This window comes from Pungitius pungitius, chromosome 2 (genome assembly GCF_949316345.1).
Source record: "Pungitius pungitius chromosome 2, fPunPun2.1, whole genome shotgun sequence".
NCBI lineage: Eukaryota > Metazoa > Chordata > Actinopteri > Perciformes > Gasterosteidae > Pungitius > Pungitius pungitius.
Genome location: NC_084901.1, coordinates 8109816 through 8123912, shown reverse-complemented (window position 1 = coordinate 8123912; position 14097 = coordinate 8109816). Strand labels below are relative to the sequence as shown.

General features: G+C 49.5%; 1 protein-coding gene across 1 annotated transcript; it reads right to left on the bottom strand.

Moving 5' to 3' along the window:
* Window positions 1-256: 256 nt before the first annotated feature.
* On the bottom strand, window positions 257-14067 carry kdm5a (lysine demethylase 5A). The gene is made up of 29 exons (XM_037460531.2): window positions 12731-14067; window positions 11957-12034; window positions 11514-11636; window positions 11205-11375; window positions 10882-11061; window positions 10527-10605; window positions 10311-10402; window positions 10032-10190; window positions 9654-9773; window positions 9326-9484; window positions 8854-9035; window positions 8508-8670; window positions 8278-8397; window positions 7986-8180; window positions 7647-7828; window positions 7427-7551; window positions 7179-7329; window positions 6957-7077; window positions 6577-6753; window positions 6320-6498; window positions 6078-6216; window positions 5769-5948; window positions 4990-5550; window positions 4718-4876; window positions 4242-4370; window positions 3993-4140; window positions 3594-3814; window positions 2969-3445; window positions 257-1281 (listed from the first exon to the last, which is right to left on the bottom strand). Exons 1-29 carry the CDS (start codon window positions 12875-12877, stop codon window positions 910-912), a joined length of 5289 nt encoding a protein of 1762 aa, XP_037316428.2. The 5' UTR covers window positions 12878-14067; the 3' UTR covers window positions 257-909.
* Window positions 14068-14097: the final 30 nt, after the last annotated feature.

Below are 14097 nucleotides of genomic sequence, written 5' to 3'. Positions count from 1 at the left end.
GTTGAGCCCTCAGAACTTGACCCACTAATCAACCTCACATCCCAGCTGATGACACAAAATTATATATTTGTTTCCTGCCTGCTTGTCTCATATTTTGTAATATAAATCCGTAACATTGCACTATTTCAATTGCACTTTTGCTTTGCTGGATGTTTCTCGTTGTATTTCTTTTTCCGTCTGGGACGACATTTCTATGAAAAACAACCTAAATCATAAACCATTACATAACACAAAGAAAAAAACATCACAATTATCAATCATTTGACTAGGAATAGTTTATTAAAGGTGAGAAAACAAAACCAAAAAGCCACAATCCATTTGTTTAATTGCTTAAAAGTATGTACATTATAAATAATTCCACTACATTACAACCATTTGTGTTTTTCCTAGACTGGAGTCCTACACATTGAGAGGTTACTGACTGAAGGGCCACACACAGGGCGGAGGGGAGCGGTTTAGGACGTCCAGTAAAACACTACTGGGGACACATTTGTTTATTGGCCCGCTTGCACTGAATACAACTGCTGGAGTAAGTGGGTGTTTGAATGGAAGGAAGTGTACCAATGACACGTTCTTGTCCAGGGGAGGACCAGGAAGTAGCTGGTGGATGTTTGTAGACCTGAAACTGTCTTTTGTTCAGGGGGGGGGGGAGAACTAAGTCTTGTGTGCGTACTAATCAACACATCTTAGACGGACCGCAAGTTTGAACCACAAGCGTTCTCTTCTTCCTCTTCTTTCTTGTGCTCTATAAATCGAGGCGGCCCGTCCCTCCTCCTTCCTTTACTCGCTTGTAAAAAGGTTGAGCGGCCGAAACACTAGCCTGGGTACTAGGTTTTGTGTTATGCTCATTGTGCGAGGTACAGTATCCAAACAGTCCGACGCTGTTTTTTCCCCGTTCTTCTTTAAGCGCTAACTGCCCTGCTGAGGCTCCTGATGATGATGGTGATGTTGATGATGTGAAGCTACTGGGATGAGATGAGAGGCGGAGGCCACATGAGACCACGCAGCGGGCGGCGGCAGACTCGGCACGCCGCACATGGACGTGGACAGCACAACGGCGCTCTCCTCCTCGCCCGCCGCCGCCGCCACCACCACCACCTCCTCGTCCTCCTCTTCTTCCTCGTCGTCCTCCTCGTCGTCCTCCATGGTCATCCCCCCAGCCGCCTTGCCAGAGCAGTCCACGCAGATGTAGTCCTCGTTCTCGGCCATTTCGCACGACACGCCCACGCACACCTGATGGAACCATTCGTCGCAGCCGCCGTCGCACTGAACCCAATCCACCTGGGAGAAGGAAGGGGGGGGGGGGGGCAAATGCAGACACGTGAGGTAAAGATGCCAAACAACAAGCACACAAGAGGATGGAAGAAAACAAACCCGCGGCTGTGGTTTGTTGAGTAATGTTTAACAGCATGTGTCAGAGCTTTGTCAGTCATTGTTTTTATTGATCTAATGTACTGGAGAACAGAGCTGAAACATGACTGGCAACAAACTGATGGTCTGAACATGTTGATCTGGAAGACAATATACTGCAGAGTAAAAAACAATACATATACATTTTATATGTATAAACACACATATAATCCCTATAGATCCCAATGTTTCCCCTACTTTTACAACTTTGGACGGGGATGTAGTAGAGGAGTTGGAGGGGGCGGACACAGACCCGCTGATGGGAGTGTGCTCACCTGTCTGCATCCACTTGTGTGTGCTCATGTGTGTGCCCACACGTGTGTGCCTGCATGTGTGTGTGTGTGTGTGTGTGTGTGTGTGTGTGTGTGTGTGTGCGCATGCTGTTGATCGGGTTGGAACTCTGGCGTGTACGATACAGTGAGCACAGAAGAATGACATAACATAAATAACATATGGCTATTTAGTTTTGTTCAATAAAAGAACAAGGTATGAACCTGCATCCTACAATATTGAAAGCAAACACACTGTCCCCATGAGTGCACCGCAACGAAATACTAAGAGTCACACTCTCTTTGATTGAGAAATTACCTTTTGGTGCAGTCGATAATATTAATTTCATCAGCTCTACTCCGCCCCCTGAGCCATGAGCCCCCCGACCCCTCTGCCCTGTTAGACGCACAGGTGTCAGAGGCTGGCCACTGGTTAACTCGGTGCAGAGGATCGGTCCGTTTCCGAGATGGACCACATGCGTGTGTCCTGTTAATACGTTATGTGTAACTCTCTTTAAAGTGTTCCAGGGCCGTTATCAGACAATTGGGCGTTTCGTGGGCTCGCCAACACCCGGGGATGGAAGAGGTCAACCAGAACGTACCGCCTCGGTGTGGCGGTGATGCTTCTGCAGTCAAGAACGACCTGATCGTCGCCGTCCGAGTGCACTGCAGAGTGCCAGAGTAGCTACATTTAAACAAGACGTCAAGTCCTGATTTCATTCGGCCTGCACTTGACTGCACTTGTGTATGATTGTACTAAATTTGAAGATTGCATTTCGATAGCCCAGAGGTGAGACACCTCAAACTATTATGGCCGTTTTGATACCCGACCGGGGGGGAAAGTCCCGCCCTGTGCACCGGCTCATATTGAGAATGTCTGGTCCACAGTTGCCAAGTGTAAAGGTCTATTGACTTGATTTTTGTAAACAAAATGACGTAAAAATGACATCTAGAGATATCAGCTCAGGCTTTGAAAAACTGTGATAGCAATTTTTTCACTCCTTTTCTGACCTGGGTAGAATATTGTATATTGTGACAATCATCACACAGATGTTCCCAGATTGAATATCCTAAACATGATTTAAAAAAAAATACAGAGTTTTAGTACGGTGCACGGTCACAGTGTCCCCTTTGACCTCTGTTAATTGCTAAACTGCAGCAATCACTCATCTACGATTACTCCTTTGCTGCCACGTCCCGACAACACAATCTCGCACGCTGAGACCTCCCGATCACAAAATGTCAACGTTTGGGAAGACTAATTTTGGAAAGCACTGAAGTGCGCTCACCTTATCTTTACAGGGCCTCTGGCAGGTCTTGGATGCGCACACGGCGTTCTCGTCATTGGAGTCCTCGGCCCCGGACCAATCGTACTTGGAGGGGATGTCGAGGATCTTCTTCTCCTTCCTCTTCTCCAGCCCTTCCCTGATGGCCTCTGCCTTGGACGCGGCCTTCTCCTTTCTCTTCCGCTCCTTCTCCTCCTTGACCAGCCGTTTGGCCAGCTGCTTCATCTCCCGGTTCTTGTCGAGGTTGAGCTTGAGCTTCTTCTTCTTGGGTTTGCCCCCGAGGCCCAGCTCCAGGCCGACCCTTTTCAGCTCTTTGGACTTGGCCGGCCTCATCTCGCCCATCGCAGACGCTCCGCCGGCGGCGACGGCGGCGGCCATCAGCATGTGGTGCTGCTCGGCCCTCTCGAGCTTCCGCTTCCTCTTCTTCTCGGAGTCTTTAAGCTTGAGCTTCAGAGGCTTCTCCATCAGGGACTCATCAGGCTGTAGAAAAAGGAACAATGAAGACAATGAAATCGTCAATTCTAATTGTTTAGCTGATTTAAACTAAAAGCCAATTTTTAGTCACTGAAGGGCATTTGCCCTGGAGGCCAGGTGCAGCAACGGGTTGCGTAACGGATGATCTCCCTACCTCCATGACCTGCAGGAATCTCTCCTCAGAGGGGGGGTGAGTGGCCTGCAGGATCCTCCAGATGTGCTGGGTCTCATCCAGGGACACCTCCAGCAGATCTCCCAGCATCATCAGCTCCTCCAGCTGGGCCTTAGCCTGCGGGGAAAGCTCAAGCACCGGCGGCTCCAGGCTGCGAGGCACCAGAGGGGTCTTCCTGGGCTGCTTCCTGGGCGTGCTCATGTCTGAAATGTCAATATTGAGAGTGTGACGTGATCACAGCCGGCATTTGCCACTAATCCCCAGTCACCATACAAAACTGGAATGTCCCAGAGGAGGGTTGTTAAGGATTTGTTACATAAGCTGATTTTTGTTGCAAGGGGATCATATAGAAGTAATCCCAGTCAGTTAAAGGGGCCTCACTTTGCACACAGGACTTGGAGGCAGAGGAGTAGGCGTGTTCGGCGCAGAAGGAGGGCGTGGCGACTGGCCACATGTGACTGACCACCTCCTCAGACTTCACAGGAATCTCCTCATCACAGAACAGGTAGGGCTTCACTTCGCCCGGGTCCTGCAGCAAAAACAACAGGCAACAGGGAGTATTTAGGAAAAGAAAAAGAAAAAAAACTGCTGCTCACAGGCGGATTGAACAACGACGCTTGCCACACATACCTTTATGTCATAACCGTACGTCTCCCTGATGTCCTCGTCTGAGTCGGTCTCCTCGTCATCATAGTCCACGGATTGGCGAGGTGATGCGGCTCTGCTGAAGCCGGACTGCTGGAAGGTCTGAATGTGGCCCTGAGGACGAAGTACACACACCACATGTTTTGTTGTATATGATGACACATAGACATAAAATGCGAATGTCGGGCCGGTTTAGGGTCTGTGTTCAGTGTAGTTCGTTTAGGATTTACCCAACTTCAATGGTTCAAACCACCTGGCGTCTGTAATTCCCTGCATTTATGAATTTATTCACACGAGAGAACTCTTCTGGCGTTTTCACATTAGTGCCCTCTTCTGGTGAATTCCATTCTTACATACAGAGCCCCAGACGAAACCACAATAATTGCGATCCACACTTGACACAAGTGACACAAGATTGTCTCACATACATAAGAACAATGTAAAATCATCGATGGTGATACCTGCAGGTCCGGGTTGGCGGCAGCCTTCTGCAGCTCGGCGTTGATGATCTTCTCGGTTTTCTCCCTCGCCGCCTGCTCCACCATGCGCTGGCTCAACACAGACAGCTTCGCCAGGGCCGAGGACAGCTCCTCCGTGGCCAGAGATTGACGCGCTCGGTCCTGGTGGGACAGTGAGAGCAGTGAGAGGACGACCGTGCGGGATAGTGATTGAGAGACAACACCAAAATGTAAGTGATCAACGTAGAGCATTACAGAGAAAAATGGTTCCGTACCTGCCAGCTCATCGCCCTCTCCGTCAAACACTGTAGGGCTTCTCCTTCTGGAAGACGCAACGGCAGCTTCTGCAGCGAGACCAACAGCGACAAGATGGTCTCTAACCTCGGCCTCCTGGACCGCTGACACAGCGGACACAGGAATTTGGAGTCTTTGCTATTGCTCTGCCAGCCCACGCCAGCCTTCTTCTGAGTTCCTGTCTTGGGCAGAGGCACGCACGCTCCGTGGAACCAGTCCTTGCAGAGATCGCACTGCAGCATGAAGCCACTGGCCGTCTTTCGACACAGGCAGAACTTGACCTCTTCGATGCGGTCGGCCATGGCCATCTTGGCTAAGTTGGTGGCGCGAAGGGAGTGGATGGCCTCCACTTCCTTTTGCTCTTTGGATTTGAAGGCAGACACGACGGTGGAAGGGTCTCGCACATCTTCGAGACTCTCCTCCAGATCGCTCAGGGCGTCGGGGTCAAAGCCCACCCGCTCCTTCTCCATGAGCTCCTTGACGCGTTTCCTCTTGCTCTTGCTGTTGCCGTAAATGCCAATGTCCACGCGAGGGCTGAGGACCTAAGAGATGAGGCGTGGACAACAGAAACTAAATAGGCATAGGATTTTTTGGCTTCCAGTAGCTAAAGTGCACTCGAAAAACATTAATGGTACAAAGAAATTTGTCATCTTGTGACTTAACATCCCTCCCACTGCATTTATTCACCTTTAAGTAACCCAAAAAAGTATGCAGTATACAATATACATCTGAGGCTCCCCCGCGCCCCCCGGTAGCCCACCTGGAGCAGTGTGTACGTGGAGTTCTTCTTGAGGAAGGTGCGACCGGTCCTCTCCCTCCAGGCTCGAGCCGAAGCCACCTGAGACTCCACCTGGACCAGTGGGTCCAGCCGGACGGGGATGGAGCGACCCCTGGCCAGCAGGCTCTCCAGCTGCTCCAGGTAAGCATAGCTGCTGCCGCTCTAGATCAGAGTGGATGGGGAGGAGGAAGAGACATTTTGAGCCGATGCAGTGAGTTGACACTATCAAAGATCCTAAAAGGGAGACATTGATTTAGGTACGGATTAGAATGACATCTAAATAGCCCGTACCTGAATGGCTTCCACCTTAGATGTCCAGTCCTTGGCCTTCAGTAGGGCCTCTCGGAGGGCCAAGATATTAGGTAGGTATGCTGGAATGTTCCTAGCTTCTAGCACGATGCTCTCCAAGGTCGCCATACTGTGTCGAGGCCTAGGGTTATTGGAGGAAGGGATCCATTAGGAGAGTGCCAACCTCCCTCCTGGAGTCTTCACAATCATGTCCGTTGCGTGCTCTCGCATGCGTGAAACCTCACCTGGCCTGCAGGCAGGCGCGGGCCTTATCCTCCCACCTCTCCGAGACGGTGAGGATCTCCTGCAGCTCGGCCATGGCCTTCTCCACGGCGTGGTGGGGGGCCAGGCCCACCCCAGAGTCTATCAGCCTCTTCATCAGCTCCAGGGTGACGCGGTGCGGCTCGGCGAGGGTGACGCGCACCTGGGACGCGGCGAGGACAGCACAGTGTTACGCGAGGACGCAATCAACGCCAAGCAGGCCAGACCGCACGATGCCCACCTCGTCAAGCCAGCGGGCCTGCTGGAGCTCCTGCTTGAGTCGCGGCAGCTCGGGAAGCTCCACGTCCAGGCCACTGCCCAGGTCCAACAGCGCCTGCAGCTTGGAGGAATCCGGCATCTCGTCCGAGAGGGCCACCTGGGCTCGCTCGTGGAAGTCCTCCACATTCTCCAGTAACTCCTGGAGACACGAGATGTGACACATTGTGAGTGAAGTAGAAGATGGTAGACGTTTTGGCAGTAATTCAATAGTATTCAGTGTTTATGGATGTTAGGGGGGGGGGTGTGATAGGGAAAAGAATAAAAAGGAACTGGATCAAGGTGTAAACTGTGTTTCATTGGTGCCCAAGTGCCAAAGCCTGCACACATGCTGAAGGTACTCACTTTGACTTGTCTGGCCTGGCTGATGATGCAGGGGAGCCTGTAGAGCTGGTCCACGAAGGCCTTGAGCTCATCCACTGTCAGCTTGGTACGGTTACGGCTGATATCGGAACGTAGACGGGCGCTGCAGACAGAGGGTTTTAGTTTGAACGCGAGCAGATACAGCATTGATTTGCAGGGTTGTCGTTAAGTTGCTTGAGGCCTTGTGTGTCTGCGTCCACTGACCTGTGCCGTTGCTTGCGGCTGAGCAGCAGCTGAGCCACAGAGGAGCACGTCTCCGCCTCTTTGACCATCACCCTCAGCTGTCGGAACAAAGCTTTCTCAGGATACTTCCTATCCTCCGCGTCCTCTAGCAAAACTTTGAGTTCAATGAGATCTATGAGACAAAAAAAAAAAAAAAATAGAGGGAAGAAAAATATTGTCACGCAATGGCACAGAGAGATGTGTGCATATCTCGTTGTAGTTTGTGAAACCTTTTTTGTTTTTCTGATCGGCAGCCAAGGCCTCCGTGACCCTCTTTGCCCAGGTGTCGTAAGACTGCGCCCGGGTCTTGACTCCATGCAGCATAGACGGAAACTCCTCCAGATCATAGCGATACCTGAAATAAAATCACGCGGATATGCGGATACGGTTATGAATGTGGGTCAGGTCCACGTGGAGGCCATTACTGCCCGGACACGTCAGGTCTCTTACCGAAGACACTTGTTGCCGAGTGGGCAGTCACAGAGGTCTGCTGCGTGGCTGAGACAGACCAGTCGGTCGGGGCTGCAGGAACAGGTCAGTGCAGACAGGAAGCAGGTCGTCTTGCACTTGTGACACTGGCGCTCATCGTCAGGCAACAGTTCAAAAACCTCCTGCTCCGACGACAGTACGCCCTGCAGAGGAGGAGGAGGATGACGTCATTTCAAAACGTGCGGTCACAATAACTATGTTCAGCCCTTACGTTAAACTACATTTCAAGCAGGTGACTGTCTCCTCCCTCCCTTTAATTTGTGCATGTAAAGGTTCTGGGTGATTGGCCGAGAAGTTTACTTTTTCCTGGACAGCCTGTCTGAGTTTTGTCTCCTCTTCCATCATTTCTCCCATTTCCTTGACGACTGCGGCAGCCAGCTCGACGTCTAGACTCTCTGGATCGGCGGCCATCTTGCACAGCAGCTCCTCGTGGGAAAAGACGCAGTAGCGGTGGAGGCGTCGGTAATGGGCCACGCACTGACGACCCATGGGTAACTGACAAAGGGGAACGTGTGAAAGATGAGCGCACACAATCGTCAAAAAAGCAGAAAGAAATGCCAATGCAGTAATGACGTTGTGGCCTTTTCCTCACCCAGTCAGCGGTGCAGAAGTTCACGGCCTCTGCGAAGTTGTAGCCCTGGTTGAAGCCGCTGTGATAGGCCCTGGGAAAGGTGACCACAAACTCCCCTGCGCACTGATTGGTCCTGTACACCTGAGGGAGGATACATGCACACGTGACTCCCTAACAACCAATTTGATCCACACAATCATATCTAAATGGGATCCAGTCTACACAAAACCATCCCGCCTCAGACTACATACGGGGACTCCGTGCTCCATGAGGACATTGGGATTCATGATGGTGACCAGTTGATGGAGGAGGTCAGGCTGGGAGTCAAACAGCTCGGGGGCCAACTTTTTCATGACGGCCTCCAGCTTTTCTGCTGCAGAGGCCGGCACTCCGTACCAAGTCTTTGGTTCACCCCTAGGGGAGGAAACAAGGAATGCATTCACAATAAATGTATTTAGCTGATTCCAGAGAGACACATTCATTTTATTTTCAAAGGCAGTCAATAATACACAAGTTTTACTTTTTCAAATGGCCGCAGTATTCTTTTGTTTTGGGGTGTACTTGTAGCCAACCATAAGCGGGTCAGAATTGTCTCACCAGTGCAGGAAGTTGATGGAGTAACTCCAGTGATCCTCGATGTGCCAGCAGAATGAGGAGAAACACATGCCCACATAGAGCCAGGGCACCTTCATACCAGAGATGTCCACATTGATGTGGGTGAGCACCGACTGCTCCAGCACTGGCATGTTATTCAGGTTCCAGCCTGAGTTGGCATACTCCTAATGGGAGAAGAAACAATTTGCTTTCTTTAACTGCAGGGATAATTCACCACCATTAAGTTAAAAGAAAAAAAAAAAAAGCTTTGAGGGGATCCCTGAAATGGAGGTCTGATGGATAAAAGGACCCGGGTAATGCCTTAAGCATCCAGGGCAATCCCCATCTCAAGTACCCAAGTAAACAATGTGGTGGACAACGTGATATGAACCAGTTAACTCTAAAAGTAAATACAACAAGTTCTTAGAAACCCAAACAAATACTTTACGGACACATAAAGTATCAACCTGCTCACCTCCTCATCTCCCAGCAGCCTTCTTTTCCCGTCCCGCACAGGAAAGCCGCTTCCCACTTCCTTGGAGCTGATGTCAGCTCCGTACTCCACAATGACATCCTCCTCGATGCTGCTGACCAGGCGCCAGAACTCTTTCTCCACCAGCTCCGTGGGGACCATCTGGAAGCACAAGGCGGAAATGAGGCGTCTTCTCTCAACAGGGAAAAGCCGGCAGTGATCAACACGCTTCACCTCCTATCAGTAGAGGAATGTGTGACAGCCAGATGATGGAAGAACACCAACGTAACCGCGTGCACACACTCAAGCTCGCCGGGTGGATTTTACATACGTGAACAGGCATGTTGAAGTAGTCCGACTTGAAGTGGTCCGCCATTTCTCCGAAGCTCTGCAGACTGTATTCCCTCACTGCCTGCTCAAAGCCAAACGCCTCCCTGGGTTTACTGCACTCCTACGGAGGAAGATTAATTGTAATAGAAATGACATGGTTTTCATTATGCATACGAGGATTGAATATGTAAGGGAAAAGAGGACATAAATTACAACTGTTATCATTTGTTAGACGAATATAATCTTCCATACAGGCAACACATTGAAGGATTGATTGTAAACAGGATTTTCACATGTGCTGCACTCTGAAAAACGATCAATTAATTTATTTCATCTTTCCTGAGGGATTTTAATGGGCCAGACAGCGTTCACAGCTCACCTCGGCGACACACTTAGGGCAGCGCCAGTCCCCTTTGGGGACGTCCTGCAGAGGCGGGATGAGGCAAAAGGTGTGGTAGCTGTCATCACAGCCGTCACAAAGCAGGAGCCGGTCCTCCTCGTCGCCCCGTCCACACACCAGGCAGAGGTACAGGTCGATCTAAGGAAGGGGGGGGGGGGGAATGCCACAGAATACACAAAGGGGGTCACGACCAGAGTTCCTCACAGATGAATGAATGAATGGACATCGACCGCCAGCACGGAATGAACTGGCACTCACAAAGTTGACCTCGAGGGTCTCCTTGCGCGGCCTCATTTTGATGGCAAAGGCCTGGGCTTTGAGGTGCCGCTGCTTCTTGTTGAATCCATCGTCTACAGAAAGGGAAAAGCGGCGGCGTGAGGACAGGAGCGCTTGCCGGGAGGCTGCTGACTTTGCACTCAGTGCCGTGTGTAAAAAATAAAATAAAAATACAGGTCAACCAGAAGTGACGCCTACCAGCCGATACGATCTCCATGCCAACCATCTTGGGACTTGTTCCAAAGATCTTGAGGCCTTTTGGCTCTTTGTTTTCCCTCTAGAGAAACACAAGATCAGCACATCAGGGAAACAAAGCCATCCCGCTAACAGGCCAAACGTTAAACGCTCCCTGGGCAGCGCGCCTGCACACTCGAGACAAATCAAAAGGACTAAGTGTTAAATAAATAGCATTCTTTGTAAACTACCGGGACTTATTTTCAGCAAATGTGTTTGTTATACTTTTGAGATCAATTTGGTACACACACACATTGTGTATATATATATATATATACATTATACATAAAAAATACAAATATTGATTTCCCCCTTTTACCTCAGACTTGAGGCGCCTGGAGCGTCTCTCAGGCAGAAGTTGCTCTTTAGTCTGCATGGTATCACCCTCGCCATCTTTTTCCTCCTCCTCATCCTGCTCCTCTTCATCATCCGCCTCCTCGCCGACTCCCTCATCCACCTCATCTTCATCGTCGCCTTCGTCGTATAGCCGCTGGATGCCCTGGTTGGAGGAAAAAAGACAAGTGAAGAGCAGTTGGGTTTTTGAAAATGAAGAACAACAACACTGTGCCATAAAAGAATATGACCAGTACAATAAAAATGAAAAGTGCCCCACACGGCTTCTGTTTAATGAGCAGCACTCACAGTCAGCGTGGCCCCAGACTGGAAGAGTTCATATGGATAAAGGATCCTCTCATAGTGGGAGCGCAGCAGTGAGCCGGTGCCTTTCCCAGCGGGGAAGCCCATCCTGCTGGCCACCTTGGACCACCTCTTCTCTTTACATGCGGTCTCAAAACCACCCTCTGAGGACACGATCTGTAACACACGTATGATATGAGCATTTTTTACTAGCGTTAAAGACAGAAAAAACACGTAACAGCAAAGTGCAAAAGTATATTCGTATTATTCGTATACAACAAAAACAAAAAAAAGAAGAAATTGATCTAAAATGACCTTGCTGAGCTGATAGAGGTCCAGCACTTTTCTCTCCACGTGAGGAAATCGAGTCTTGGATCCCTGCAGCTCCCAGAACTTAGCGATTTGATCCAGAAAGTTGAGCTTAACCCGAGTGAGGGCCTGCACAGGCGGGAGAGAGGACAGAGGACTCTGAATGCACAGGAGACCCCTCTGGCAAATAACGACACGTGAATAGCATCGACAGGTGTAACACAGAAGACATCGTGGGTGGAGTCTGCATAGTTCGACTAAAAGGAATCTGTGGCGTGTGTTCACAAACTCTTGGAAGCAGAGTGTCTTGGTTCCTCCCAAGTGTTTCAATCAAAATGGATCGCAGCTTAAATAATACCAAATACACATCACTCTGAATGTTATTCAGAAAGAAAGCAGCGTCACTTGAGTATTGTTGCTGTCGCGTTCCAGCTTCTTAGCAAACTTACCTCAAGCTCATTCAGCCTCTGCACCCGAGGCGTGAAGTGGAAGTTGCGTACATCACAGGCAAAGGGAGGCTGCCAGTCCTGATGGACGAGAAATCAACACGAATCAATGAGGAAACGAGAGCAGCAACACGGCCACATGGAACAAGTCGGACATTCTCGAGAGAAAGAACATGAGTGCGGCCTAATAAGTTCTCACTAGTCATTACACAATCAAAATGAGAAATTCAGGCTTTTGTTTTCAGTTATTCTGTTTATTCTGAAAGAGGTTAAAGGAGCTTAAGTGGCCACAGTGACACCTCAACACTTAAAGAAAAGGTGCTGGAACATGCAAATGTACTGTATTAATTGCTTGCTAGTCTCCATAACATAAATATTGGTTTATATTCTGACAGGATTAGCTCGATGTCGCATCTTCGCAGCTAACGTGACAAATCACTGCGCTGGAACTGAGCTAGCAACGAAGACAACAGAAACCAAAGCCAATCGTCTGCCGAAACTTTTAAAATACACTTCGCCTGCCTAAAACTTTTCTGCATATTAAATGCAGAGCAAAAGCTCAGCGAAGTTCAAAACGTGTGCCGTGGAATAAGAATCAATGAAGCATTATTTGACCTCTAATGGGAGTGCTGGGAGCAATCGACGTCGTCGCCTATCGCAGAAATTCACGCAGGCCGCGTTAAAGCTCCTCAGTGTGCGCACTGGCTTCAACGGGCACCGAACACTTCGGTTCACTTTTCATTGAAAAGGTGTTAAAATGAGAGAAGAGTTTAATACCTCGGGGGGTCGGATCTTGCAGATGCCCGTTTTCTCTGCAATGGGTCGGATCTTGTTGATGTATCCTAAAGGATCTGAGAAATCCTCCCAACTCGGCTCAAAAACCGGGCATTCTGGAGGGGGGACGAACTCAGCAAAGGAGGACATGTCGATTCGGTGCCAGTGAAACACACTTAAAAAAATGTTTTTTGATTTTAAAAAATGCAGCCAGTTGAGCTCAACAGTCCATGATCATTTCCAATAATTCTCGTCCTGGGGAACTTCCTCCGTGTCCATCATGATTCTTCAAATATCTCGGATAGCTCTTCACTTTAATGGCATGGCATCCGAGTCGCGATTCGCAATCTGTTTTGAAGGTGAATAAATCAGCACAACAACAGAGCTGCTAATGATCCATGTCTTGTCGTCATCCGTAAACACAGGCCCGGGACGAGCCAGGCCAGTGAGTCTTCACCACCACTCCCCTACCTGGGACCGAGGGTAGCGTTAGTCCCAAACGCCACCATTCCCGCAAAGGGCAGGTAACGTGACGCAAAAATCCCCTGTACGGCGAGGACTCGAGTAAGGGGCGATCACTAAACAAGTTTGGAAACAAAAGATCCCCGGCTCTGTCGTTGCAATGATGGCTACGTAATCTCGTAGCGCAAGCTAGGATTGCTATTGCTAAGTCTAATTATGTACCTGGGTAACGCAGGATTTCTTCGCTATGATGCATTTCCAACCAAGTTATTCACGGTTGGATTAGTTGGCTAGCGGCTAATGTCCATTAGCAAACGGAACTCACCGTCGCTCTTGTGGTAATAATCTATAGTCTGGAATATTCTACTTCTCTAATGATCCTATTGCTTAAAACCAGCCGAGCTGGACCACAACAAGGAGGAGGCTAGTAGTCCGCGTACATTGTTTACTGACGCCTTCAGTCCGTGCGACAGCCCTCATTCATTGAAGCATCTGAGGCAATGAAAAAAAATAGCATACAGGTAATTTGCTCGGCTAATCGCTTAGCTGCTGCTGCTCATTGCGCAGCTAACATCGGCTTTAGCTGAGAAAGTCAGTTGAGGAGGACAGTCCGCCATTACTTGGGCAAGTTAATCGGAATCGCATAGAAAGAAGGCTACAATCCCTTTGTTTGGTCTGCCGGTTGTCCCTTTCCGAGAATATAACGTCGTCTATGGGTACTGTATCCGCATTAGCCAACGTGCTAGCTACAACTAGCAAGGTTGGATAGCTGTTATGGTGCATTCAACAACACTCGGAAACGATATACTACTTCCGAGTTCGCAGGTTACATTACATTACATGTCATTTAGCTGACGCTTTTATCCAAAAACGACTTACAATAAGTGCATTTCCACCGTAGAGATACA

Bases quoted from the DNA above. Each gene is read 5' to 3' on its own strand.
- kdm5a (XM_037460531.2), bottom strand. From the start codon at position 12,877: ATGTCCTCCTTTGCTGAGTTCGTCCCCCCTCCAGAATGCCCGGTTTTT. The intron at 7,552-7,646 runs GTAAGAGACCTG...ATTTTATTTCAG, and splicing joins CTCGGCAACAAGTGTCTTCG to GTATCGCTATGATCTGGAGG. The intron at 4,877-4,989 runs GTACGGAACCAT...CTGTCCCACCAG, and splicing joins AGAGGGCGATGAGCTGGCAG to GACCGAGCGCGTCAATCTCT.